Here is a 26,085-nt window from a genome sequence, read left to right as displayed (position 1 = left end):
ACAAAAATGCTAAGAAAAAGTACATCGGGGCTTTTTTTTTTTATCCTCCACGAGGGCCGCGGTGGACGGCAGGCAGCGAGGGCAGTGGTCCTCCGAAGGCCGGCAAGGCTCGGCGCACGAGGCTCTCCGGATGCGGAGCCCATCGGGCAGGAACTACTGGTCTACCGACGAGCCGTGGGGCCGGTCAGGTGTGGCGGCGGCAGCCTCACCACGCTCGCGTCTCCGCCAAGTCTTTACAATGTCCAGGATGGAGTCCCAGATCCGCGTCCCCCGCTGACCGAGGCGAGGCCGCGCCAGCACCGCGCCTCTCAGGGAGCCGGCCGAAAGCTCCCCGTGCGCGCCCAGCCCCTCGCGAGCCCGCCTCCGCCCACTTGCAACCTTCTTCCGGGCGCCGGAGGAGCCGCGGCCGCTCCAGCCCGCGGCGCGCGGCGGCCCCGCCCACTCCCAGCAGGCAGTGCGGCGCGCTGGCCGCCATTGTTTGAATTTGAAAACACCGTGGTGGAGTTAGCTGGCGCGGCGACGCGTGCAGGTAAGGCGGGGACCCGGGTGAGGGGATCCGGGAGAGGGGCGGATAACAGCACACGCTGGGCCTTCGGTGGGAAACGGCTTGGGCAATCTTGGCATTGACCGCAGAGCTCCTGGCGCCCCTAAGGTTCCAGTGAGAGACCGAGTTGCGGAACTGTGAAGGCGCTGGGGGCCCCTAAGTCTGTGGCGTGCGCCACTCCTAGTCAAGAGTCTAGTTCCGAGCCAGGACGGCACTGCCTGAATCAGGATTTAAGTCTGGGCGCTGCCCCGTTTTACTTGAATTTTCCGTCAGCAGTTCATTGCGGCTCGATGGCGGCCCCTGCCAAGGTTGCAGTGGAGAAATCTTAGAACCCGAGCAGGCAGGCGCACGGTTCTCCCACAGAACCGCGGGTGGGCTTGAACTTCTCTCCTCTTGGCGTTAGCAACCCAACGCGTAACCAGCGAGCCACCGGCGCGCCTTTCAGGCGTGTAGTAGGGCCTGAGAAATGCTGCAGTGAACAAGACAGCATATCTCAACCGATTTAAAAAATGTTTTGGGGAAATTTGCTAGTTGAAATATGAATCAGTACGAACCTCTTTAACCTTACTATTTAGGAGGTGCACATATTATTGCTAATGCAGCAATTTTTTTAAAAGGATTACTAGAAAATTTTGTTTTTAAAAAAACCAAGAATTGATGCATATCTTTTTCTGGGCATTTCCATGTCTACATTATGAAGTGTCAAGCCGGTACTAAAGTGTATTTGCAAACTGTTTTTCAGTGATTTAGGTCAGTGATTTTTAACTTCATCGGATTCCTTTTCCCCCTTATTCACCTGTAAATTGCATGCTTTAAATATTTTCTGAGACTACAATAAACCATTTTTCCATTTTTTTCATGACATCACTAAATATACCCTAAAGATGAGCACAAAAGAATGTTAAACTTGTGTCGTTGTTGGTTGGTCCTATAGTCTGCTGGGCTTTATTGAAGGTAAATGTACATTTTTGTTAGGCCTTTTGCATTTTAGTGTGGAAAGGAAAAATTGGGTACTCATTACTTTCTTCTTGAGTAAAGGGTCATAGTTGGGAGTCACTATTCCACATCCTTTCCAGTATTTTCAAAGGTCAAGTTCAGCATGGAGCTTTCTCTTTTTTTGGTTGCTAATGTGTGTTGAGTAGATTGTCAGTAAATATACGAATGTTAATATTTTTTACTTGAGGTTAACCTTAAGGCTACTTTTACTTTTTGTGACTTGATGTTTAATTCAGTTGTAGCAGTTCACTGATACGTTATTCCATATTCTGTTATAGACGTACTGTATATAGACGTACCATATATTCCATATTCTGTTACAGACGTACCTTGGATGACATAAAGTAGACCCTGGTGTCTTAGTGGGTTACAGCTAGGTGAGCGATTGGAAACCACTGGCTGCTCCACGGGAGAAAGATGAGGCTTTCTACTGCAGACAGAGTTAAAGTCTCAGAAACCTACTGGGGTAGTTTTACCCTGTCCTATGGGATTTCTTTAAGTTGGAATCCAGTTGGTGGAAGTGAGTTTGGTGTTTGTTATATGCTAGATTCTCTTCTGACTGCTACATTCTTTCAGTTGAAAGGGTATAATTAAAATTAATTTCCTAGATAACAGTTTAATTCATAAATGCGAAAATATTTCAAAACCTTTAACATTTTCCAGAACACTTTAAGTAACTAAAATAACTTAACCCAAACCAAATAAAACTCAATGCCTACTCATAGTGACCCTATAAGGCAAGGTCCAATTGCTCCTGTGAGTTTCTAAGACTGTAACTCTTTCCAGGAGTTGAAAGTCCCATCTTTCTCTGGTAGAGCAACTGGTGGCTTTGAACTTCTGACCTTGGAGTTAGCAGCCCACTGTGTAACCACTATGCCACCAGGACGATTCTCTTAGTAGTTAATGCCTGAGAGGATTTTAGGCTGAGGTTGACTATTTTTAATGTGTCCCTATGCATTATCTTTGCTCATGTACTCTGGCTGTAGATTTGGGTTGGATCATATGAATAATAGTGGCAGGTTAGTTGTAATATTGTTTGGTTCTGAATCTGTGAGTGGTTTTATTTTTTTTTCTTATGGGTCAATGTGTTATAGATAAAGCAGTTTACTCTTTCCTTGCACTACTTCTAGGTATATGGCTATGGGTTGGTTTGCACGCTGATTTAACTAAGGTTGTCTGAAGAAAATGCTATTATTCTTACAGAATGGAATCTAATTTGAATCAAGATGGGGCTCCCAGACCTTCTTATGTTTTTAGTGCTGACCCGATTGAAAGGCCTTCGGAAATAAATTTTGATGGCATTAAGCTTGATCTCTCTCATGAGTTTTCTTTAGTTGCTTCAGGCGCTGAGGTAAGTACAAGAAAAAATATATTGATTATCATGATTGAATGGAAAGGGTTGGTTTTTGTTTTGCTGGGGAGGGTTTCCTAGAGGAGAGAGGCCCGAACTTAATGGATTCAGCCACTCCCTGGGAGAAAATGAGGTTGTCTACTCCCATAAAGATTTACAGCCTTAGGATCACTATGAGTTGGAATTGACTCAGTGGCAATGGGTTTGTTTTTTTTTGTTTTTTTATGGGTTTGGTTTTTGATGGGATTGGTGTATCAGTAATTTTTGTGTCATACCTCTAGGCCCAAAGAAGTATTTCAAGATCTTTTTCAAGTAATTGGTCCAAACAGCTTTTTAAGTATGTTAACTATGGGAACGTTGGTGGTTTAGTGGTTACCAGTTCGCATGCAGTGCACAAAGTCAGGAGTTTAAAACCACCAGCCACTGCATGGGAGAAAGATGGGACTTTCTACTCCCATGAACAGTTACAGTTTTGGAAACCCACAGGGGCAGTTCTACCCTGTCCTTTAAGGTTGCTGTGAGTTAGCATTAACTTGATGGCAGCGAGTGAGTGATGCTTTAACTAGTTGCCAACTGGAAATAAATAACTTCATTCTTAACCACAATTATTTCGTAGTGGGATATGTTTGCTTTTGGGGATTGCACAGCGCCTCAAAAATTTTTGGATCAGATTAAACACTACTATTTCCTGTTCTTTACTGATTGTGAGTGGTTGATGTGTTCCATCGAGTCCTTTCCAACTAAGTGACCCTAGAGTACAAAGTAAATCTACAGCACAGGGTTTTCTAGGCTGTGGCAGATGACCAGGCTTTTTCTCCAAAAAAATTTCTTGTGTGTTCCAACCACTGACCTATCAGCAGCTGAGCACTTAACCATTGCATCAGAAACCAGTGCACTGCGTTGGAGATGATTCTGACTCCCAGTGAGAACAGAGTAGCATTTCCATGGCTGTACATGAACTTTACAGAAACAGACCTCTTTCTACCTTAGAATGACTGATGGATTTGAATCATTTTTTGGCTAGCAGCCAGATGGATGCTTTAATTACTTCACCACCAGAGCTCCATTGTGTGTGTGTGTGTGTGTGTGTGTGTGTGTGTGTGTGTGTGTTACTGCTGCCGAGTGTATTCTCCATCCTTATGGCCTTGTATAGGGTTTCCACGGTTTTATAAGTCTTTATAGGAGCAAAAGGCCTCATCTTTCTTTCACATATTAGGCAAGTGGTGGGTTTGAAACACTGACCTTGCAGTTTCCTGTCTAACCCTGGCAGTGCCACTTGTGTTTTATCATAGGAACTACTAAAACCCACCTTTATAGAGATGACATCATCAACATAAGTAGAATGATTTAGTGTTGAAACTTAACCTTAAGCTACTAGTTCATAAGGTCACCAACAGATATCAATATTGCTGTGATTTTACTATCCTTCCTACTATAAGTAGGATAAGGATCTCCATCCCCATAAAGATTTACAGTTTCAGAAACCCAGAGTCGCAGTTCTACTCTGTCCTATAGGGTCACAATGAATCAGATGGACTCGATGACAGTGAGTTAAAAGGATGAATGAGTTGTAATTCATACTGAAGGGTCTTTGATCTTCTCGTAAGTGCTTCAAGTCCTCTTGGCTTTTCAGCAGGCAAACGTGTCATTTGCATATTGCAGGTTGTTCATGAATCTTCCTCCAATCCTGATACCACATTCTTTTTTCATACAGTCCAGCCTCAAATTATTTGCTCCAGGTACAGTTTGAATAAATATGAAAGGATCTGACCATGATGCACATCTTTCTTGATTTTAAACCGTGCAGTATACCAGGTTGACCATGAGCTCAGTGAAGTATTCTGGAAGTCCCATTTTCTCAGTGTAGCCACACAGTTGAATACCTTTGCATAGTCCATGAAACACACATAGCTTTATGCTGCTCTCTGCTTTCAATCAAGGTCCATCTGATGTCAACAATGATATACCTTGTTCCATATCTCTGACCCTGGCTTGAATTTCAGACAACCGCCGGTTAATGTAATGCTGCAACAAAATTTGGACTATCTTCTGCAGAATTTTACTTGTGTGTGATATTAATAGCATTGTTTAATAATAGCTGCATGTTGTTGAGCCACCTTTCTTTGGAATGCACACAAATGTGGATCTCTTCCAGCCAGTTGGCAAGGTAGCTGTCTTCCAAATTTCTTGGCATAGAATAGTAAGGGCTTCCAGTGTTTCGTCAGTTGGTGGAAACAATTCAGTTGCCGTCCTGTCAATTCCCAGAGTGCTGTTTCGGCTGATGCCTTCAGTGCAGCATCCTGGACTTCTTTCCTTTGCACCATCAGTTCTTGGTCATGTTGCCTCTGGAAATGTTTGGTTGTTGTGCATTGATGTGCATTCTTTTCCTCTTTTGATTCTTCCTACATGCTTCAGTATTTTATCTATAGAATCCTTCAATATTGCTGCTCAACTGTTTAATTTTTCTTCAGTTCTTTCAGCTGGAGTTATGGTGAGCGTATTCTTCCCTTTGGGTTTTCTAACTCCAGGTCCTTGCCCAGTTCATTATAATCTTTGTTTTTGTTAGCTAGCTACGTTTCAGAAATTTCTGTTCAGCTCTATTTGTTACTTCATTCACTTTACTACTCTCAGCTTCAGAGCAAGTTTCAGAGTTTCTTGTTACATCAAGTTTGGTCTTTTCTTTATTTTCTGTATATCTCATTGTTAGTAATATATACTATATATAATGTAGCAGTATATAATTTGCTGATGATATCATTCTTATAGAGACCACCAAAGACAAATAAAGATCACATTTATAAAGACACTGATTAAAAAAAGGAAATAATAATGGAAACTTAAAAAAAAAGAACTCAGATTACATAAGAACCTATCTACTCTGAAGTTGTCTAAACAGAACCTTGTCCTACGATGGGGACTGTTTGTGAGGGCTATTGAGTTGATAGTGTTTAATTCTTCTAAATCTGTGTTGTTGTTTTTTCTAATTCTGTTTATCATTGAAAAGTATGTCTGTTATTTTAGATCTATTTCTGTCTTTTTCTGTTAAAGTTTATAAATTTTTGAGCTCTGCTATTCGATGGATAAATATAAATAGTTATGATTGTTAGGTCTTCTGGCGAATTAGCCCTTTAATCATTATATAATGTCTCTCTTTGTCTTCTATAGTGACTCTTACTTTAAAGCCTATTTGGTCAAATGTTAATATTTCCACTTCTGTTCTTTTGGTTACTGTTTGCTTGGTATATTTTTCCATCTTTCGAAACAATAATTTTAACCTAATTATGTCTTTGTCTCAGGTGTGTCTCTTATGAAATATAAACATTTTGATATTAATATTCAATGTGCTTAACAAGAGGTGTGGATTTCCTGCTTCTGTATTGTTATGGTTTTTGGGGGGTGGGGAGTGTTAATGGTTTCTTTGTGTTTACTATCTGTAATGTGCTCTTTATATTTATTTCTGTTCTTTTCATTTGTTAGTATTATTTTTGTGTGTCTCCATCTTTTCTGTTTTCTATTTTGGGGGTGGTGGTGTCGTTACCCTGAAGTATAGATTTATCATCCCAAGTTTAAAACAGCCTCTTATGTTGTGAGACATCCTGACTTTCTTTCAGTATGGAAGTTTTATCGCTACACCATTTATTCCCCTTTTATTGTTTTGAAGTTGTTGCCATGTATATCTTTCTATTTCTGGTGATTTTTCATTGATTTCATAGCTTTATCGTACTCTTTATCCAAGTCTTTACTTGGTCTGATATCTGGGTGATGTCGTCATCCCCACGGGGCAGTTCTGCCCGTACTAGAGGGTCATTCTGATTCAGACTTGACTCAATGGAGGTGAATTTGTTTTTGGGTTTGTTTTTTGGGGGGGCTATTGTTGAACATCTTTAGTTTTGTATCTGAAGGGATTCCTTTTAATATTTCTTTGAGAGCCTGGAGTTTATATGCCATTGGTTTCTGTTTATCTGGGAATATAATTTTACCTTTATTTTTGGAGATAGTTTTGCTGGATATATTTTTGCTTGGTACTTTTCTTTTAGGGCCTTGTGTATGTCATCCCATTGCCTTCTTGCCTTGATGCTTTCCAGTGAGAAATACACTCTTAACTTTTGGGGCCCTTTTTTGTATTGCTTTTGTTTTGGTGTTTTGGGAGGTGGCTTTTCTTCTCTGTCTTGTCTCCTCCGTTTATATGGTTTGAATTGCTGTGGAGTTGTCTGTGTATATCTGACAAGGCTTCTGCTGGTTGCCTGAGTGTGTTTTGTTTTGTTTTCCTCACTGGTGGGAATGGTGTGTCACAAACACATGGTGGTCTTCTTTCGTGAGGCTTGTGTGACTTAGAGAAATGTTTAGTGGTATGCCGCAAACATGTCTTTTCTCTGATGTGCAACCTTTTTGTTGGGTGGTCAGGGTCTTGTTACAGTTTTTAAGAGATAATATGTTTCCTCTTTCTTGCCACAAGCAATTAGTGCAACTTCTGATGAGCAGAATGGGGTACAGGGGAGGGTGGGCAGGATAGTGTGCAGAATGCTGCCTGCTGGAAAAGGTAGGGGAGGTTGCCCAGGCAGGATGTGCAGCCCTGCTCAGCTGGAAGAGGTCTTTGGGAGTCGGGGGTGTGGATAGAGGCCCATGTATTCAGGATGGGATGAGGGGCACAGCGAGAAGCCTGGCCTAGTTTGTGCAACTGGTTGTACTTCAAAAGAGGGCTGGAGGCCAAGGTAGGCATCGGGAGTGTATGTGGTAGCACAGGGTGCCTACGTCTCACAGCCAGGTCGTGGGGAGCCTGCACCTCTACTTCTTGGTCTGGGCCATCAACCTGATTCATTTTTTTCTTGCTGAATTGATCTTGGATTCCTGGGTTAAGCCATTATTCAAGTTGTATTATCCTCTTGTCTATATTATTTGTTTTTACTAACTGATATTTTCTAAAGGAATGTTTCAAGCTAAGTTTATGTTGAATTCCAAAAATAAGTTGAGGAGTATTTCTGCTTCTTACATTTCCTTTAAAACTTTTTGGAGGATCGCATCTTAAAAGAGTTTATTGGCAATTTGATATTTACTTCCCTAAATGTTTGTGAGAGAATTTACCAGGGAGCTACCAAAGTTGGAATGTGACATGGTTTTTGGTTATTTTTTGGATTGCTGTGAAGATACAAACTTGTTCATATTTTCTGTTTTTTTGTGTGTCTTGTTTACCTAGGTTGTATTCTTTAGAGAATTTTTTGCTTATCCAAGTTTTTTTATTTTTTATTTTAGAATGCATTTAAAATTATACTTTAACAAAGAGCTACTAATGATTCTATTTCTTTCCCCCAACAGAACAATAAGTAATCTAAATGCATGATGAAATTAAGCATTTGGGTTAATAGACTGTTTTGCTTATCTGCTAATAGAATATTCTGGTTATCTATGATTTTTCTATAATGCTTGTTTTTGTTATAAATAACAAATTAGTTATATATATATAAAAATTAGTCCCTGCTAATTTTATTAGTTATAGAGTTATATGGGCATAAAACATTCATAAAAAGAATCATGCTACACATGGAAGAAGCACACCAACATCTGTGAACCAAGGATTGTAAATTAAATAATCCAAAGCCAAAAGAGGAAATAGTATCAGAGCTTAAATTATGAGATTTTGATGTGCAGAAGGCTGTGGAAACAGTGGAAGCCCAAAATACATTTGTAGGATCTACAGAGGGAATAAATAAGCCTCTGGTGATTTCCCTGTAACAATAACTGAGGGATGGGAATAACCTGGTTATCAGACAAAGTATTAGAGAGATGATGATAGTAGATTAAAATGATAAATCTGACTTAAATGGTTAAAATCTTATCACTTGATCTTTCCTATAATATACTTTGTGCTGAATCTGGTTTTAATATTTTCTGGGTTTTTTTTCTCTTCATATTGAGGTTTATCTCTGTTATATTTTGTCATTGTTGGGAGCTTCCTTGAATCTTTTTTAATGTGTTTTCCTGTTTGTCGGTATATGAAGCCCCAGGTTGATGAAACTACAGAGACAACAACTAGAAGAAGGGTTCTTGAGGTGTGGGGGTCGGGAGGGAGGGCTTAGGGGGGACCTGATATCAGGGAGTTCAAGAAGGAAGAAAATACTTTGAAACTGATTTTATTTATTCATTTTTCTTGTCTATGAAACTGATTTTAATAACAATTATACAACACTGCTTGATGTGATTGTACTATGGAATGGTATAATGTCTGGATTAGCTCCTAATAAAATGGTTTGGGGATAAAAAAAAGAATTAAGACTATTTGCATAGATTCTTTTTAGTTTCCGACTAAGTAACCAACAGCTATGTTAAAGCTGACTGCTGAAAAATTACATTCTGTATTTTTTTTAAAGTAATTTTGTTCTTATTTTTAAGATAAATAATCTGGAGCCCAAAGATTATCTCCAGGTTTGTCTTCGAATAAGACCATTAACACAATCAGAAAAGGAACGTGAATCTGAGGTTTGTGTTGAATTTAATTGAGTTCTAACATTTATTTTTCACTGAATGGGTAGGATGCTATTGCTCCGATTTATTTATTGTGGACATATGTTCTAGGGCTGTGTGTGTGTTTTGGATTCACAGACCATTCTACTTAAAGATCCTCAAAATATCTTCAGTCAGTCAACTGAGAAAAGCTTTGGGCAGACGACACAGAAATTCAGCTTTTCTAAGGTAAGTGTCCATGAGAAACTGATCAGTTTTTTTTTGTTTTTTTTTTTAGAAAATAGTAAGGTCAACTTAGTTAATAATATATATAATGAACTAAATATTTTATACTTATAAACCTTAGATTTTAAACATTGTAATATTTTCTCAAGTATAAGGCTAAAATTTCAAGTTCATAAATTTGAAGGGACTTCAAAAGGGTTTTAGACAATTTCCATTCTCATTGAAGTCCACATTTCATGAACTTTTAAAAGCCCTCTAACATACAGTTGGAAGTAAATTAATCACTATACAGTATTCTAATTCCCCGGCCCCCTTTTTAAAAAGTGGTAAGTTCTTTTCAAAACTTGATTGACTGAGTTAGATTCCAGTGTTTAAAACTTTCTGATACTTAGTGGTTAAGCTGTCAAGTGTACTTGTTGGAGTGAGTAACAGTCTGAAAGAATGAGTCCTTAATTTTTAAAACATAATATATAATGTAACAATTAGATTGAGCTTTCTAAAAAGTTATATGTTTAAAATGCTTACTTAGGTTTTTGGCCCAGAAACTACACAGAAGGAATTCTTTCAGGGCTGCATTATGCAACTCGTAAAGGATCTCTTGAAAGGACAAAGTCGGCTGATATTTACTTATGGGGTAACCAACTCTGGAAAAACATATACAATACAAGGTAATGCTTTGCTTTACTCTTGATAGGGAAAAAAGCAACAACAGTAATATGCCTATTTTCAGAATAGTTGTATAATTTCTGTCACAACTGTAAATGCCTTTTAATTCAGATTGATTTAGGTTACTGTGAAATTACCTTGCCCATATCATGAGAGTATGATGCTAATGAAAATTTAGAAACTAGATGGCTATGATAATATATTGCCAGGAACACATTTTATATTTATTTTTTATACTTTGTAACTGGGAGTACAAATCTTACTTGATCTGAATATTAATTTCAGATTTTACATCAGAATAGTTAATGTTCGTTATACAGTGGATACTAAAGTCATGGAAAACTTTGAGTGATTCCTCAATTTCTCACTTTCTCTTAGCTCTTTCGTATTGGTAGTATACCTGTTGCTAATTAGTTGATTCTGACTCATAGCGACCCTATAGGACTGAGTAGAACTGCTGCCCCTTTGGATTTCCGAGGGTGTATGTAAGTCTTTATGGGAGTAGAAAGTCACATCTTTCTACCACAGAGCGACTGCTGAGTTCAGGCTGCTGACCTTACGGTTCAAAGCCAAACATGGAATCCACAATGCCACCAGCACTTCTAAAAACAGCATAATAGGAACATGGAGCATTTCTCCGTTATTACATAATGCCCAAACCACAAAATCATGACCCAGCCATATTGGCACATTATCTTGACTCTCACAGTCACTGTTACCCTTGCCTCGCCCTTGGCATTAATTACTGTCAGATTCTTACCATGAAGGCACAAATAGTTATATAATAAATTGTTTACTAAAATTGAAATGTCAAAAATGCGAAAATTTGTAAGAAGAGTAGGTGTAAAACAAAAGTTCTTTTCAGGCACAGAAGAAAATATTGGTATCCTGCCTCGAACTTTCAGTGTATTATTCGACAGTCTTCGGGAAAGACTATATACAAAGATGAACCTTAAACCACATAGATCCAGAGAATACATACGGCTGCCACCAGATCAAGAGAAAGAAGAAATTGCTTACAAAAGTGCATTGCTTCGGCAAATTAAAGAGGTATGGAAGTATCTTAGTAGATAAAATATATATAGATCTTGAGTTTTATCAATCTTTAGTTGGTTTCAGCCGGTATTAGACTGGTGGTGCTGGTTACTTTTCCTTTTTGAGAAAAATATTGATATCTTGTTTGAAAACATACCTGTTTTGTATTTTACAAAGAGAAAGAATGCTTCAACAATACAAATGTAAATAGTTTTAAAATCTTTTGGATTGTAGAAGTAACATTGTACTTTATATAACATAGGGAGCCCAGGTGGTGTAATGAGTAACCCATTGGGCTGCTAACCACAAAGTCAGCAGTTCGAAACCACCTGTTCCTCAGTGGGAGAAAGGTGAGGCTTTCTACTACCGAAGAGTTACAGTTTTGGAAACCCACAGGGACAGCTCTACCCCATCCTGTAGGGTCACTAGGAGTCAAAACATACAGTGGCAGTGAGTTTGGGGAGTTTAAATAATACATAGATGGTTTTTTAGAAGTTCTTTATTATTGTAAAATGTACTCACAATGTTTAAACAAGGGAATGTGGGGGAAATGTGGAAGTTTCTTATGAAATCGTTCTGTTTCCCACACATATTCTATTTCTCAAGGGAAAAAAAACCACTGTTAGCAAAAGCAGCCCAGCAACGTGTTATTTTTCTCTTGTATAAAATCCACACAAACAACTGTCTATATATGTCTGTAGCATTGCAGGGCAGCTAAGTAGGGGGGGGGAAGTTATGTATGACTATGTTTTCATATACTTTTATTATATGTAGAGTATGCTTTGTTTTGTTTTACAAAAATGAGAGCTTATCTGTAACTTAGTCTTTGATTTAACACATCTGAAAGCCCTTGTCATCTGTAATTTTTAAGGCTATTACCTATTTTACTGTATATTCCTTATGTGCTTATTTTTTAATCATATTTTTATATTCTCTTTTGGTGGACATTTAGATTTTTTTCACTCTTCACTATTTAATCAGTCTTTGAGGAGCTCTCTGGTGGGTTTTGAACCCACCAACTACTCTGTGGGAGAAAGTTAAGGCTGATCCCATAAAATATTTACAGCCTTGGAAACTGGGGAGCAGTTATACTCTGCTTTGTAGGGTCTTTATGAGCCTGAATCAACTTGATAACAGTGGCTTTGTGTTTTTGGTTACGTTCAGTAAGGAAACATTTTTTTAAACATATATTTCTATAAACGTTTTTCTGAAGGATAAATCATTTGAGGTAATTTGTGTGTCTTAGAATTTCTCAGGGGAAAAAAAACAAAAGATTTCTCAGAAGTTGCCAGACATGTTGTTTGCACATTTAAGATAATTTGACTTTTTCTTAGTGATTTGTAAGAACTTACTTGAAAACTTTAATATATTAAGGACTTCAAAAAAGTTATGGGAACATTGCATTATGTTTTAATTCCATTTATCTACAAACTTTTCTAAGCCTTGTATGGGTTAGGATCCCTGGTGGTGTAGTGATTACCTGTTGTGCTGTTAACCACAAGGTCAGTCGTTCAAAACCACTAGCTGCTCCCTTGGAAGAAAGACAGGTTTTCTATTCTGTAAAGAGTTACAGCCTTGGGAACTCACCGGGGGCAGTTCTGCCCTGCCCTGCAGGGTCGCGATGAGTCAGTTGATTTGGCGGCACTGAATTTGGTTTGATTTTGGTTTTATGGGTTGTCGATTTCCCTGCTAATTGTTTGTCCCATCTCCTTTGATTTATCATGTTTTAACATTGAACATTTTGTGTTTAAACTCAAATTCAAACTCACTGCCATTGAAGCGCTTCCAACTTGTAGCAACTGTGTGGGACCCAGTAGAACTGCCCGTGTGGGTTTCTGAGGCTGTAAGTCTTTACAGGAGTAGAAAGCCTCATCTTGCTCCCAAGTTTGTATTAGGATCCCTGGTATGGTCCAGACAGTGCTCTAAATGCTGGGAACACATGGTAATGGCCTCGTGGAAGTTTTATTCTATTAGAGGAAATAACTGACAATGTATTAATAGAAAAATAACTACATAAAGATAGGCTGTGAGGGGATTTTATGTACATATATATGTATATGCTGTGCTGTACAGACTTGTAACAACTTTTATAAGGTTTTCATCTGAGCTTCATGTTAGTGTTTTTTATTTTCCCTAGCTGTTTATCCTATTCAAAATTGTTGAAAACTATTAACGGTTTCTACAAATAAATTTTACATGAAAATGGGCATTTTTAAAAAGCTAGTGTCTCAGAGTCATAAGGAAAAGTTTTTTCATTTACTGGAGTTCAAAGTTCAGAGTACATGATGGTTTATGAAATTAAGATAATTTAGCCTTTTAACAAAATTATGGAGGTTAATGACAAATTTTCATGCATACTTCATAAAGGACGTTAAAATGTTAGTATTAAAAAAACGCCTATTCAATCCAGTTAAAACAAAATGTTATTTTGCCTATGTAATTAAGAGTTTAATTAAACGTAATTAAAATTTTAAATGAAATGTTCACTTTCTTATAAAACCAAACTCACCACCATCAAGTCACTTGTGACTGCAGTAGAACTGCCCTGGTGGGGTTTGAGGCTGGGAATCTTCGTGGGACCAGAAACTTCATCTCTTTCTCACTGTGCCACCAGGGCTTCTGCATCTTCATATTTTGATCATAAAGTGTGTTTCTAGAAGGCAGTTTTTTCCCCCAACAGTTTTATTGTCACATAAATTACCTATCATATAATCAAATAGTTCAGTTGTTCATTCAAATAGTTTAATTGTTCAATCATATCAAGGAGAATCGTACAATCACCACACCATACCACATTGATTTTAGAGCATCTCCCCCCAATGGTTAAATCACCTTTAAAATGAGTTGTGCAATCAAAATCCGTTCCAGTGCTCCCTCCTCCCTCCCGTCTTCATGATTTACTCCCTAAATTTCCTTTCCCTCCGTCACCCACTCCTGCATCCCCTGTCAACCCTTGTATCAGTTAGTTTCATTATACATCCACCCCTCCTGTGCTTCACAGATGGGAAACCCAACAGAAAGCAATAAAAAACAAAATTGCACTAATGTGGTAAAGATAAAATCATAATAGTATAAAGACAAAAATACTAATAATGAAGAAAGAAAAGACCCACCTCAACATTCAAAAAGCCAGGGAAGAAATTTCTGTCATGGAACAAGTAAGAGATATTGCACCCAGCATAAATTCAGGTCGTGACTAGAAAGCAATTTGACAAGGCTCTATTAAAGGAGCTGCTGGTGGCATGGTGGGTTAAGCTGCTAACTACAAGGTCAGTAGTCAGAATCCTGCTGCCCAGTGAACGATGAGAGACTTCCTGCTCCCATAAAGATGTACGGCCTCAGAAACTGACGGGCAGTGCTGCTCTGTCCTGTATGGCCACTTTGAATTGTCTTGATGGCAGTGAGAGTTCTTGAGTATATTAAGAGAAAAGGAAAACATAACTTTTGTGTGTGGGGGGAGGGAGTATCTTTTTATCCATCAATTCTAGTTTTAGAAAAATACCCTAAGATAATAATTGTACCATCGGGGGGAATAATATATAAAGATGCTTATTACAGTATTTATATTTACAGAGCTTTGTGAATCTAGATGCTTTTAAAATAGCAATCATTATGTTGTCTTACACCTATTCAGGTATGCACTCACTGAATATTTACAGATAAGTTTTAATTTTAGGGAGTGCATCAATAGTAGGAGAAAGGAATCCCAGGGGATGCAGTGAAACATTAACAGCAGTTGCCTGTGGATGGCAGGGATTGTGCAAAATATCGGAAGCATTGTTTTTGTGGTTTCAAGCTTACTCGTATGAGGGTGTAGTATGTAAGAGAACTAAAAAGCAGAAGTCATGAATCGAGAGGCTGGCAAGTTGTGGTTTGGTAGGTGACTTATTTGGATAGGCGGTATGCTTCTTGTTCAATTATAACTAAATATGTTTCCTTATAACTTTGTTTTTTAGGTTGCTGTGCATAATGATAGTTCTGAGACTCTTCATGGTAAAGCTTATTTTCCAACTTTTTAAAAAAAATCATCATAGAAAATTTGAATCATTCCTAAATCTAGTTATTTTAATAACATAATCACTAATACCATACCAGCAATAATTCATACAATTTTACATATCTATCTAGAATGTTGAAGGCTTCCTGGTGGCGTAGTCAGTTAAGTATTAGACTGTTAACAGTTCAAACCCACTAGCCGCCGCTCCACAGGATAAAGATGAGGTGGAGTGCTCCTGGAAGATGAACAATCTTGGGAACGCTAAGGAGCATTTCTGCACTGACTTGCAGGGTTTCATTTCTGAAATGCTGGCACAAAACTATATTTGGATTAACTATTGGCTATTTCTTTTAGTGTCTGTAATTTCATGTACTAACAGTAGACACATGTTCTTTTCCTTTAATCTCAATTTGGTACCGTACTGTATTTTTTTATAAGAATAAAAATAGACTAAAATTCTAAGTCTTGATTTATTTGATATTTTATGTTATTTTTAGTTAATTGCTAATTTAATTTTTAATTTTCTTTTCTACAGGGAGTTTAATAAATTCTTTGAATGTCTCAGAGTTTGAAGAATCCAATGCAGATTGTGAACAAGCCAGCTTGACTATGGATAATAATATTAAATTTTCTGTGTGGGTTTCTTTCTTTGAGATTTACAATGAATATATATATGACTTATTTGTTCCTGTATCACCCAAGTTCCAAAAAAGAAAGATGCTGCGCCTTTCCCAAGATGTCAAGGGTTATTCTTTTATAAAAGGTATATATTTAGCCCTCCAAATATTCCTTTTATATTTTATGGAAGCAAACTAGAAATGGAATTTTTTACACTGAATTGTTAATATCAAGAAACTACTAGGTAGTTGTGCTTTGGAAGTATGTTTTGAAATGTTTATTAACAATTAAATACAGCTTATTATTGTTGGATTACCTTTGTATGAGGATCAATGGAGATGGGAAAAGTTGTTGAGCAGTCATATTGGACCTCTGAAATGTTACTGTGCTTCCACAGGGCTGCTTTTAAACCATATTAAAACACTGAATCAATAGCCTCATGGCCACTATCTGCAGATGTGTATATATTTAACCATGTTTCTAACTCACAGTTTTAGTAAGTATTCTTACCCTTACTACAAGGAATGGACTGCTGTATTTTCTCTATTCTATATCCTTTTAAAAATGCTGGTTATGACTCTATACATTTGACTTATGACTCACCAGTGGATTGCAATGTGCCGGGTGTCACATCGTAGTTTTTCAAGTGTAGTCTATATTTTGTCATTTTAATTTTATGTCTGGGCTTCTAATTCTCAGGAATATTACTTTTGAATTTTCCCTTTGGCAGACAATTAAAGACCATTTACTTTATGTAATATAAATTATAAAATATAACATTATATATTATGTAAATATATAAATACAGCATTATAATGTCCTCTTCTGTACCTTCTCGCTAGGAACAAGTAGAATAGCTGTGTCGATTTAATGAAAGGTGTCTTACTAAAAGAGAGTTTTTACCATGCATTGCTAGGAACAGATCTAAGAGATTTAATTTGTAGAACAAAATTTGTGTTACAAATTGATGCATGTGTATTTTTTTAAGATCTTCAATGGATTCAAGTATCTGATGCCAAAGAAGCATATAAACTTTTGAAAGTAGGAATAAAGAACAAGAGTGTTGCCTTCACAAAACTGAACAGTGCTTCCAGTAGAAGGTAAAGAACAAACCCTATGGTACCTGCCTGAATCACGCAGGGTATAGACTACTGATTTCAATAATTTCGACTTCCAGTGGATAACAGGGTCTATGGTATGTGAAGTGATTCATAGGCTTAAAAATAACCTGTAAAGTGTAGAACACTCAGACAAATAAAAATATCAGTGCATTTTTTTAAACATTAGTTTATGGATTTGAGGGAAGGCTTTCAGGTATTTAGTACTTTCTTTTTATGTGACTATGGTTAATGTATTCAATGCTGCTTACAAAGGTAAGCATTTCTCTGTGCTTTTCCTACTTAACTCATGAACACAAATACTACATGAGTTGAATCATAAATATGAAATAAGGATACATTTTTCAAAGGATTGGAGATAGGAAAGCATAAGGTTATATATTGCGGAGGCAAGATATTTAAAACCGCTTTTCTGTTAAGGGGGAAAAAGCCCTATCCATAACCTGTGATGGAAGGTCACAACAAAGAGCAGGTTTAAGAGATTTGGGCTAGCTGAAAGGTACTTTAATTGGTTTAGGTGGGCAGGTATGTGTGCGATAATGGAGTACTAGGTTGAAATATCTGTCAGCTACTTGGAAAATATAATGCCGGAGGTAGGGCTAGATGTTTTGGACTCAGTGATTTAAAATACTGTGTCTCTTATTTAGCAAGCCCTCATAGTTAAAATACTCAGCTTCTAATTTAGGAATGGGCTGTTCAAACCCTCCGCAGAGAAAAAGGAGGCAGTTCTGCTCTGCTAGTGTTCCTCTGAGTCAGAAGTGATTCAGTGGCAATGAATTTCAGTTATTGTTTTGTTTGCCTCTCGTGTTTAGGATGCAAACATTAAAAATGAAAAGATGTTAATTTATTTTTTGTATATTTCCTTTTAGTCACAGCATATTCACTATAAAAATATTACAGATTGAAGATTCTGAAATGCCTCGTGTGATACGAGTCAGTGAGTAAGTTGATCATTTTAAAAATTGTGATTATTTTGAGTTGCTCTGAAGGACTTTTAAAGGAATGGTTATTATTTTGGATGATTTAGATTGTCTTTGTGTGACCTTGCTGGATCAGAACGAAGTCTGAAGACACAGAATGAAGGTGAGAGGTTAAGAGAGACTGGAAACATCAACACTTCTTTACTGACCCTTGGGAAGTGTATTAATGTTTTAAAGAACAGCGAAAAGTCAAAGTAAGTGCTGCTGAAAGTGAGTGCTATTAACATACTGTGTATTATAATATTTAAACGTTCAGTGTGGCTATTTTAGGGAGTACTGAGAGATTGTAGATTCTAAGGGTGAAGTAGAATTTGAGAACTGCCATTTAGTCCCGTCCTTAACCAAAAGTCAACATGATTCTCCATGGTGTTGGGTGCTGCTGAGTCTGTTTCAGCTCACAGCAGGCCATGAGACAGCTGACTGCTCAATGGGGTTGTGTGAGTTATACTGTATGTAGAATGGATCACCACATCTTACTCCAGCTGAGCCCACGGAGACACTGGGTGGGGTCCAGCCAACAGCCTTCAGTTAGCAGTCGAGTACTTCCCATTTGTGCCATCAAGGTTCCTTACTATTTTCCATTACACATATAATTATCAACAGACACTTTGGAATAAGGTTCTCGTGATGAGCGTTTAGCATGGAAAGCCATTTTATTCCTTGTAATACATTGTGTGTGTTCTAGTTATGATGGATTCCTGTACAGATTAGCATTTCAGGCTGTGAAAGTGAGAATTCAGCCTTCACTCATTGTTAGTCAATTTATTTCCTAACATATATTAGATTGCTCTACTCTTGGAAACACAGCCCAGTTTAGTGATTGCCACTACATTTGGTGTAGTGGATTGTTGTTATTAATAGTAGGTGTTATTAGTGGATGTTGAGTCAATTCTCCATTGTGGCGGCAGTGTGTATTCAATAGAACTGCATTCCATAGGGTTTCAGGCTGTGGCCTTTTGGAAGCAGATCACTTTGGAGATGCCTCTGGACTGGTTTGAGCCACTTAACTACTTGGCTAATAGTCTGGGTTGCAACCATATGTGCTACTTGGGTACTCATATTAGTAGTATGTAAAGAACATAACATAAATGAACCAAAAAAAAAAAACTATTACTGGGCTCACTAACCCAGATTTTAAGACCGGGTTGTTGGATCCATAATTTGTAGACATATAAATACCTTGACTTTATGAGATTTGTTTTATGTCTTTGTTTTTATTTTTCACCCCCATAGATTTCAACAGCATGTGCCTTTCCGAGAAAGTAAACTCACCCACTATTTTCAAAGTTATTTTAATGGTAAAGGGAAAATATGCATGATTGTCAACATCAGCCAATGTTGTTTTGCCTATGATGAAACGCTCAATGTCTTGAAGTTCTCGGCCATTGCACAAAAAGTAAATATAATTAAACTTCTGCAGAATGTTTTAAACATCTTCTGTTTATGAAAATATTAGTTATTTTTTCTTAGATTAAATAATATATTTTGTACTTGCCACTGTAAACTTGAGAAATCATTGAAAAATTTAAATATACATGTGTGGTCAAGTAGAAAGAGATGGGGAAAGACTAAAAGTTGTCTCTATAAGGATTAAAATCATCATAGTAATGTTAGTTAATAATAAACATCAGTTACATATTGTAAGTGTTCTTAGAACGATGGTCTGCTGTACCATCTATCTGGCTCATTTAGTGCCCTTGGGTATACACCTGCAAAATATAGTACTAAGAGCATAACCCAAGTAGATGGATTTACCTGTGTTTTATATGTGCAATTAGATTTTTCCCCATAGGATGTTTGTTTAAGGGTGTTAATTTCCCCCCCATATATTTGTCATTTTTCTTTTAAAATTAAATTTGTTGTTTGATTTAAATTTGCAACCTATCTTTTAGCAAGCTGTAAATGCCTTTTCTCTATTAAAAGTCACATTGGATATCTTAACAGGTTTTTGTTCCAGACACTTTAAATACTTCCCTAGAAAAATCATTTGCACCTGTCAAATCTTCTCAAGACATTTCAGTAGACATTAGTGATTCAGACAGGAAAACATTCAAGGTTAAAAGAACCACTATGTCATGGGAGAGTAATCTAGAAGATCTGGTGGAAGATGAGGATCTGGAAGGAGCTGAAGAAAACCAGAATGTAGAACCTGAGTTTACCGAAGAAGATCTAGATCAGACATTAGAAGAAGACGAGGCTCTCAGTAACGAGGAGAAGAAAGTATGTATTAACTCTCACTTGCAAACTTGGCTTATTACTATTATTTTTTTATGTAAGTACATTTCCCCTCTCAACCTTTTGAAGTGACTTGTTTTAAAAGCACAATTTTATTGGCACTACAGTAGGCTATACTAGAATTGCCAACCAGAATCTTTCTTTCAAACAGAATAATCGACAAAAAAAAAAATAATAATAAAAACTAATTATTGGTAGCTAATAATAAACCAGCACTCCCAGATAGTTCCATGTTCATGCTGGTCTCTAAGTCACCCACACTTCTCCTTTTATAGTTACTTATTGCTATACACATTGGGAAATTGGTGGTGGCTTAAAATGAGAAAAATAACATTATCTAGGCATGGTAGAAACATGAGATGAATAAGAATAAGAAACAAATTTAAATATAAAGATCTTGCTGACTACATTGCTCTTTTGAAACCTGATTTTCTTTATTTAGAAATGAATTGTGACAAGTATGGGTTTAGTATATATCATCCTGATTGATTATATAATAGGGATTTCTTTTTTTTCTTGCAAATAACATGCTTTCTACTTTAGTTTGCCAACTGTTTCCTCTTTCTGGGAGATATTTTTGTAAGGGTTCCTGCACTATTTTTCTGCCCCAGCATATTTACAGAGATACCTTTTAAGGTGAGGGAGAAGTTGGCACACATAGAAGGCATGTGTTATTTGTGAGGAAAAAGGTTATTTACTCTGTAGCTCTACCACAATTGAACCAGTTCCTTAAGGTTGGCTGTTGTGGTGGGACTTCTGAATGGACCTAAACACTTAGAGACATTGGAGTTAATACAAATGTATTTCCAGGTTGTGGGAAGTTTTATTTGGCTTTCCAGATTATGAATCTTTGCAAACGCATAACTTTTAGTTGTAATTATTTTTAAATGATGCATAATTATAATCAAGTTAAATGAAAAGTAAGAATTTTATTTTCTAGTCGTCTGCAGTTTCTCTTGGAATGTAAGTTATTCCTTAGTGAGAATTTTAATATTTTGATGTTTTAGAAACTCTTGGATTTAATAGAAGACTTGAAAAATAAATTGATAAATGAAAAAAAAGAAAAGTTAACATTGGAGTTTAAAATAAGAGAAGAAGTTACACAGGAGTTTACTCAGTATTTAGCTCAACGGGAAGCTGACTTTAAGTAAGTTTTCTCCTTCGTGTCCTGAAAAAATTTGAGAATTTTATTTATTTGTTTTACATTAAATAATATCTAGATAAAGAAGTGACCTCTGTACAGGTTTAAAATAGCTGTCAGCAATGTCTAAAATGATCTGGAATGTGTATGGTATTTTTAGAAAACATGAAGTTTTGCTTTTCTTTGTCTTAATGGGGTTAATTTGTGTTATGAAGGGAAACTCTTCTTCAGGAACGAGAGCAATTAGAAGAAAATGCCGAATGTCGTTTGGCTATCTTTAAAGATTTGGTAGATAGATGTGAACATCAGGAAGAGCCAAGGAATGAAGATTGTGCCGTGACAGTTGGAACTGAAGTATGTTGACCGAGATATTTTTTAACAATCCATTGAGGCTTTTGGTACGGGGCGTTAGTGTGCCTCATAAATGCTGAGAAAATAGTATACTTTCGAACAAACAAAAAGAACTTACTTTGTAGTGTTACTATCAACCATGTTTGGTCAGGAACATAAAGTCTATCTAGTTTAATATAGCAATTGGACTTTGAACAATGTATACCTCGTATAGTTCTATCTCATTTTGGTATTGCTTCAGATACTGTACTTTCAGAAACTTGTATACCTTTTGTCCAGCTATGGGCACTTCGCCCAGATGTGTTATAAACTTGAGGAATTTAAAATGTATAAGATCTTTAAGAGATAATTCATATCGCTAAACAGAAGGATTATATGAGGGAATTTTTTAACGTTAGGAAAATCCCGTTATCTTTTAATTCCATTTCTCCACAAACTCTTTGAAGCCCCTCGTTTAAGAAAAGGATTGCCCTTGCTGGGCAACTGACCATCTCTCCTATGGGCACGATATTTCCCTTTCCTGTGACCGTTTCTGGGCTGCCACTCAACCTGAAATGGATGCTGCCTTTGGATTGTTGCTTTTGTATGTTTTTTAAACACTCTCTTCAGGGGCCTGGGAAGGTAAGGTCTGGGGTCTCATAGTCAAAGCATTATCTGTGTCCCTGGCATGCTTGGGAATTTGGACTGAGTTGTGAAAATTCCCTGTGCTTTTTTCACCAAGGCCTCTCAAAAAAGCCGAGTTTTTCAGCACATTTTTAATGCAGTTTTTGTGGTAAAATTAGGTGCCTTGGCTAATATTCGGGTTGGCTTATACTCGAGGATATATGGTATATAATTTAATGTATGCATGAATTGAGTAAACAATTATTTTGTAATAATTTGTCATAGCTTATGATATTGTGGGAAAATATGCCTCATGGAACATACAGCCAAAAGGGAGTAATGGAATACAACTTTTTTTATAATTGGAGATTCTTTGTAATTTAAAATTTTCATGTTGTGAACTTTTTATGTTTTGAAACTGTCTAACTCATGTGGCGCCATCCTGAGAGTGAAAGCCACTGTTGACATTAGGCATGTGGTTTTTGCTATTTTTAGGGAGCACATAATTGTGTAGAGATTGAAGATTTTATTGATTCTCTCCAAGATGATGTCACTGATATTAAGAAACAGGCTGAAATTGCTCACTTATATATTGCATCTCTTGCTGACCCCCAGGAAGCTATTGCTTGTTTAGAATTAAAGTTTAATCAAGTTACAGCTGAGTTAGCTAAGACTAAAGAGGAATTAATCAAAACCCAAGAAAAGTTAAACAAAGAAAATGGTAAGTAAATTCTATTTCTGTTATTTAGATATTATAAACACCTAAACAGTACAGTTTATAAGTAATGAGATATTTGTGCAGCTTATCTACCACAGTGGCCAGAAAATTCTTTGATATAGGTAGCTTATAATTTTCACACATATGACTTTTCATTAACTTAGTATGGAATATTTTCCTTAATTTGCTTTTAACCTAAATATTATCTTAATGGAAAATTAAGAAATGGCATAAGATGCGTGGAATGAATGTGTTTGTGTTACTTAATGTTTATAAGATGCATACAAGGGAACTTCAAAAAAGTTCATGGGAAAATTCCATTTTGTTACAATTTCCATTTCTCCATGAATTATTTGAATCTCCTCATATACTCTATCATCACACCTGCCTTTTTAGGAATGTGTTAGGCTGGGTTTTCTAGAAGAAGGAAAAATCAGAGGGGGGTGGTGTGTGTGTGTGTGTAGAAATTTATATCAGGAAAATGGCTCAGACAGTTATACAAATCGGTACATCCTATTCAGTTTCAAGTCTGTGGGTCAGATGTTAAGTCAGATGCTCCCCTGAATTGCATAGGCGCAGGGGCTGGTGAACTAAGGAACACCACAGGCTGCAGAGGCAGGTGCATCCAAAGTCAGCAGGTAAGGATTGTGAGTTGGTGGTGAATGAATCCAAGGTACACTGGTCAGGTGGCAGCCTACTACACGTGACTCCCAGAATCAGCAGGCAATATGGTAGGCCATTGGCTCAATCCAAAGAACCAAAGGTTGACTAGCCATAACCAGCATTCAGACACAGCATAAGAGGCAAAAGCTTTTCCACAGTCTACTTGTAATTAGGCAGTCTGACCACACCCCTCAGAGAAACTTCTTTTCGGTTGCACCTGGGCTATGACCTCATTGAGGGAGTTGCACTCCGCCCTAATCTTACAACTGCTTGGCTACTCACCAGATCCCACCATGTAATTGATCACATCATGGGAGGTTGCTAGGCCTCAGCAGCATCACTGGGAATTGCTGGCCCAGCTACATTGACACAAAACCCAATTATCACAGAGTTCTGTGAATACTCCATTTTCAACCTTTGCCATTTTGTGTGTGAAACAAACGAGTGGAAAATAGTAGGAAAATGTTGCTTTTAACTTTATGTAGCAGACAAGGAAGAAAATACTGGCTTTTCTGTGCCCTGGCATGAGCTTGGCACCTCTTTATTACTTAGCATATTGTGTGTGAACTTTTTTCTTTTCTGAAACTAACTCTATGGTGGTCAAAATATTTTCTGATTAATGTGTGTACTATGACAGTTTATTTTCCATTGTTCTTCCATGATTGTTCAGATTTCAGATTTTTTCGGATTCCAACATTTTTCAGACGCCTACGTTCTTACTGTTAATTTGGTTTTTTATTTTTCAGAATCAGAAATTAATTTAAACTCAGTTCAAAATCTTGTGAAACCTAATAAGGTAAGACTTTATAAACTTATTTTGCCTTGATAAAGAACTTAATAATTAAGTAAATGAAAGTCATGATATATTACTGTGTATTTTTAAAATTTATAATTCTAAAGAAAAAGTGAATGTGATTAATTGAAAAGTTTAAGTTTCTTTACTCCCATACCTCTTTTTAGTGGTGGCCTCTGTTATGTTTCTTGAATCCTTCCAGGAAAGTTGTATGCATACCAAGAACTCTCTCGCTCATACAGACACTTGAAACTTCATTTGCACAAATGATGGTGTAGTTCTAAGTCTTGCTTTTCTTCTCTTGGCGAATACCTTACAGATGATTACATGTGCACACGTGGATCTGACTTCTTCTCTAGTTGCATGATTTTGGTTAGATGTACTATTTAAATTTATTTTGTGAGAAATGACTGAATGTTTTAAAATCTGAGTTATACATAGTATAATGTTCAGCATGGGAAAAGGGCCCTTTACCTGAGGATCTCAAAAACCTTAATGTCTTCTGATCAGATAAACATTCCAATTGGCTGTAGGTGGGCTTGACATCTGGAAGTGTGAAAATAAAATTAGAGGTATAGAAATGAATTTAGAGCTCTTAACATGATTTTCTTTTCTTTGTTTGGCATGAGTCTTATTAAGTAACTAACACTATTTTAAAGAACTTAATTTTAGGATAACCAATATTGATATATCACATCTAGTATTTAAAGGATTGACTTGGCAGAAGAGATTGCAATTAGTCTGTAGTCTGTAGACAATTCCTGCTCTTTCCTTTTTTTCTAGTTATAAAATAATAGATGGTATTTATAAAGTTCAGTTAATATAAAAATATTAAATAATATTAAAATAACAGAAAGTAAAAGCCCCTATAATCATATCTTAGGGGGAAAAAAGAAAAATCCTATAAATTGTTAGCTCTTCTAATATTTCGTACTTGTTTTTGTTTGTAAACATTGACTACTATGCATTTTTTATGTAAGTAACTCATTTAAATATAAAGACTTTATATTGTGGATACTGTTAATATCTTTTACTTTAGCCAAGTAATTTGCCCCAGATCATACAGCAAGGACATGGAAACGCTGAGATTCCAAGACAGTCTGACTGCAGCTTTTCCTGTCTTTCAATAGACTGTGCTGCTTCTTTGATATATTTATAAACATGATTGTTTTTAAACCAGAAATGAGATCATCCTCTGCATAGTGTGTTACCACTGACTATTTTTACTTACACTTAAAATTTCATGTGATTTACTTGTCCCAAAATATATGTACTAAATTTTCTATTTCGCCCCCTAAATAGTAATAATTGCACAAAATCAGAAAATTCAAGAGTTGATAGATATAGTTAAGCAAAAAGAGGAGGCTATCAAGTTTCAGAATTTAAAATTTAAGACTTGGTAAACACATTAAGACATTATAAAAATTGTAAACTAGATGAAAAAGCCTGTGCCTTAGTTTGAAGTTAAAGTAATTTATTTATTTATTTATTTATTTTTTAATTAATCAATTTATTGGGGCTCATACAATTCATCACAATACATAGATCAATTGTGTAAAGCACATCTATACATTTGTTGCCCTCATCATTCC

General features: G+C 36.7%; 1 protein-coding gene across 5 annotated transcripts in view; it reads left to right on the top strand.

Moving 5' to 3' along the window:
- The first annotated feature begins 508 nt into the window (after positions 1–508).
- Positions 509–26,085, top strand: part of KIF20B (kinesin family member 20B) — a 65,703-nt gene continuing 40,126 nt past the window's right edge. For 3 of the 5 annotated variants that reach the window (XM_045291422.1, XM_045291418.1, XM_045291420.1), the window contains exons 1-17: positions 509–529; positions 2,744–2,891; positions 9,279–9,365; positions 9,462–9,578; positions 10,105–10,243; positions 11,107–11,291; positions 15,233–15,269; positions 15,809–16,036; positions 16,880–16,991; positions 17,879–17,950; positions 18,037–18,183; positions 19,223–19,385; positions 19,934–20,209; positions 21,232–21,371; positions 21,581–21,719; positions 22,815–23,040; positions 24,447–24,496. In XM_045291422.1, the coding sequence (XP_045147357.1) occupies positions 2,745–2,891; positions 9,279–9,365; positions 9,462–9,578; positions 10,105–10,243; positions 11,107–11,291; positions 15,233–15,269; positions 15,809–16,036; positions 16,880–16,991; positions 17,879–17,950; positions 18,037–18,183; positions 19,223–19,385; positions 19,934–20,209; positions 21,232–21,371; positions 21,581–21,719; positions 22,815–23,040; positions 24,447–24,496 (2,265 nt within the window). In that variant the 5' untranslated portion in view covers positions 509–529; position 2,744. The remainder of the gene's footprint in view (positions 530–2,743; positions 2,892–9,278; positions 9,366–9,461; positions 9,579–10,104; positions 10,244–11,106; positions 11,292–15,232; positions 15,270–15,808; positions 16,037–16,879; positions 16,992–17,878; positions 17,951–18,036; positions 18,184–19,222; positions 19,386–19,933; positions 20,210–21,231; positions 21,372–21,580; positions 21,720–22,814; positions 23,041–24,446; positions 24,497–26,085) is intronic. The other 2 variants (XM_045291419.1, XM_045291421.1) reach the window with 2 other exon arrangements.

This window comes from Echinops telfairi, unplaced genomic scaffold (genome assembly GCF_000313985.2).
Source record: "Echinops telfairi isolate 266 unplaced genomic scaffold, ASM31398v2 ScPeMD7_70;HRSCAF=299, whole genome shotgun sequence".
In the NCBI taxonomy this organism is placed as follows: domain Eukaryota; kingdom Metazoa; phylum Chordata; class Mammalia; order Afrosoricida; family Tenrecidae; genus Echinops; species Echinops telfairi.
This window is presented reverse-complemented; position numbering and strand designations above follow the sequence as displayed.